A 1,661-nucleotide genomic window follows, 5' to 3' on the forward strand; every position below is an offset into this window, starting at 1 on the left:
AAGGTGTCTAGTGGAGGGGGGGAGGGGGCTGAAGGAAGCTTGTTGTTTGGCCGTGTGTTGAGACAGAGTGGGGGAGGGTGGAGTGATTGACAGCTGCAGGTACCCGCCCTAGCCCGCCTCTGGCCGAGGCCCCTCCCCCCCGCTAGAGTCCCCGCCCCCGGATGTCTCCCCCCCCCCTCCCCCCTCCCCCTCCCCCCCCCCCCCCCCCCCCCAGCGCTGGCTCCGTTCCCTTTCCCCTCCCCCTCCCGCTCCGCTCCAGGTTTTGCCGCCGCCCCCTACACAACATGGCTAGTAGTTCTGTCAGACCGCGTGTTGCGCTGGGCCCGAGGCTCGGTTAGACGGGCTCGGACTGCTGTGCTCACCCACACCCAACCATGCGGAGCGGCACCGGCACCGACAACGGCACCGCGACCGTCTGACCGCCGCCGAGGGCGAGCCAAGGAGCGGAGAGCCAGCGAGCCGAGCGCGGACGCCGAGTTAGCCGGGAAGCGGGAGTTGGGGCCGCCAGGCCGGCCACGGGAGACAGCGACACACACCGAGGCGAGGCAGGGGGAATCGCGCGGAGCGGCGGGCAGTATGGCCGCTCCGGTCAGCGCCCTCAGAGACAGCGACATCAGCCAGGCCAAGCCGGGCGATCTGGCGGCGCTGAAGGCGGGCACTGGGCCCATCCCCGCCGCCGAGCAGGAGCACCATTTGCCAGGCAATGGCTCGGAGTCCGGCTCGGGCGCCAGGGACACCTTCAGCAACCACCGGCTGAGCGCGGCCTCGGCGCCCGGCGAGCACAGCGACGAGGATAACGGCCACCAGCCGCACGGCGAGCCGGACGGGGCCTCCTCGGAGCACAGCAACGGCGGAGGGGGCTCGGTGGAGCCGGAGCCTGGCCGGGCTGCCGCAGCCAGCCTGGGCCTCCTGACCAGCGGCGACCAGCGTTTCGACCATTCCAGCAACAACGGCGGAGGCTCCGGGCCCATGGCCAACGCGAACCCTGCGCCCAGTCCAGGCCCGGCCGCCGTGCCGGCCGCCGGCTACGGTTACAACCATTACCGGGGCCCGTTCCACCAACATGGCGGACAACAAAGCCCCGGCATGGGGGCAGCGCTGCACCCCGGCGGCCTCGACTCCTTCCAACCCAATTCACACGAGGCCTTCGGCCACTACAACAATTACACCGCCGCTTATCCGGCCCGCAGCGGCTACACCAACCAGGGCTACGGTCTCAACTCGCCGCGGGCCGGGGCGGCCGGGCCCAAAGCCTCGGCCTCGAATATTGCCCCGAGTTTCCAGCGGTTCGGAGGGCAGCACCAGCAGTCGGCGCCCGTCCCAGGCCTCCAGCAACAGTCGCAGACGGCTTCTAGCACACCGACCCTCAACCAACTGCTCACCTCTCCTAGCGGGGCCAGGGCCTTTACTAACTATAACCAGGCCCACCAGGACTATAATAGCAGCCAAGAACTGGCCAAGGGAGGCGAGCTGGGCGCACAGTACGCGAGCGCAGGCTGGGCAGCAGCGCAACAAAGAATACACCATCCGCCCATCAGTCCCGGCAACAGCGGGCAGCCCTTGCTCAGGACCCAGGTAAAAATAACTAGTAGTTAACTAATGTATCTAGGGGCGTTGAGTGGTAGTACCTCTGTGAGGAATGGGTTAGTGGTGGTTGTGTG

At 68.1% G+C, this 1,661-nt stretch overlaps 1 protein-coding gene across 1 annotated transcript in view; it reads left to right on the forward strand.

The window, feature by feature from the left end:
- Window positions 1-261: 261 nt before the first annotated feature.
- The window catches only part of arid1ab (AT rich interactive domain 1Ab (SWI-like)), an 86,191-nt gene continuing 84,791 nt past the window's right edge, over window positions 262-1,661 (forward strand). The window contains exon 1 of the mRNA XM_055656404.1: window positions 262-1,575. Within this exon, the coding sequence (XP_055512379.1) occupies window positions 577-1,575 (999 nt within the window). The 5' untranslated portion in view covers window positions 262-576. The remainder of the gene's footprint in view (window positions 1,576-1,661) is intronic.

This window comes from Leucoraja erinacea, chromosome 26 (genome assembly GCF_028641065.1).
Source record: "Leucoraja erinacea ecotype New England chromosome 26, Leri_hhj_1, whole genome shotgun sequence".
Taxonomy (NCBI): Eukaryota; Metazoa; Chordata; class Chondrichthyes; order Rajiformes; family Rajidae; genus Leucoraja; species Leucoraja erinaceus.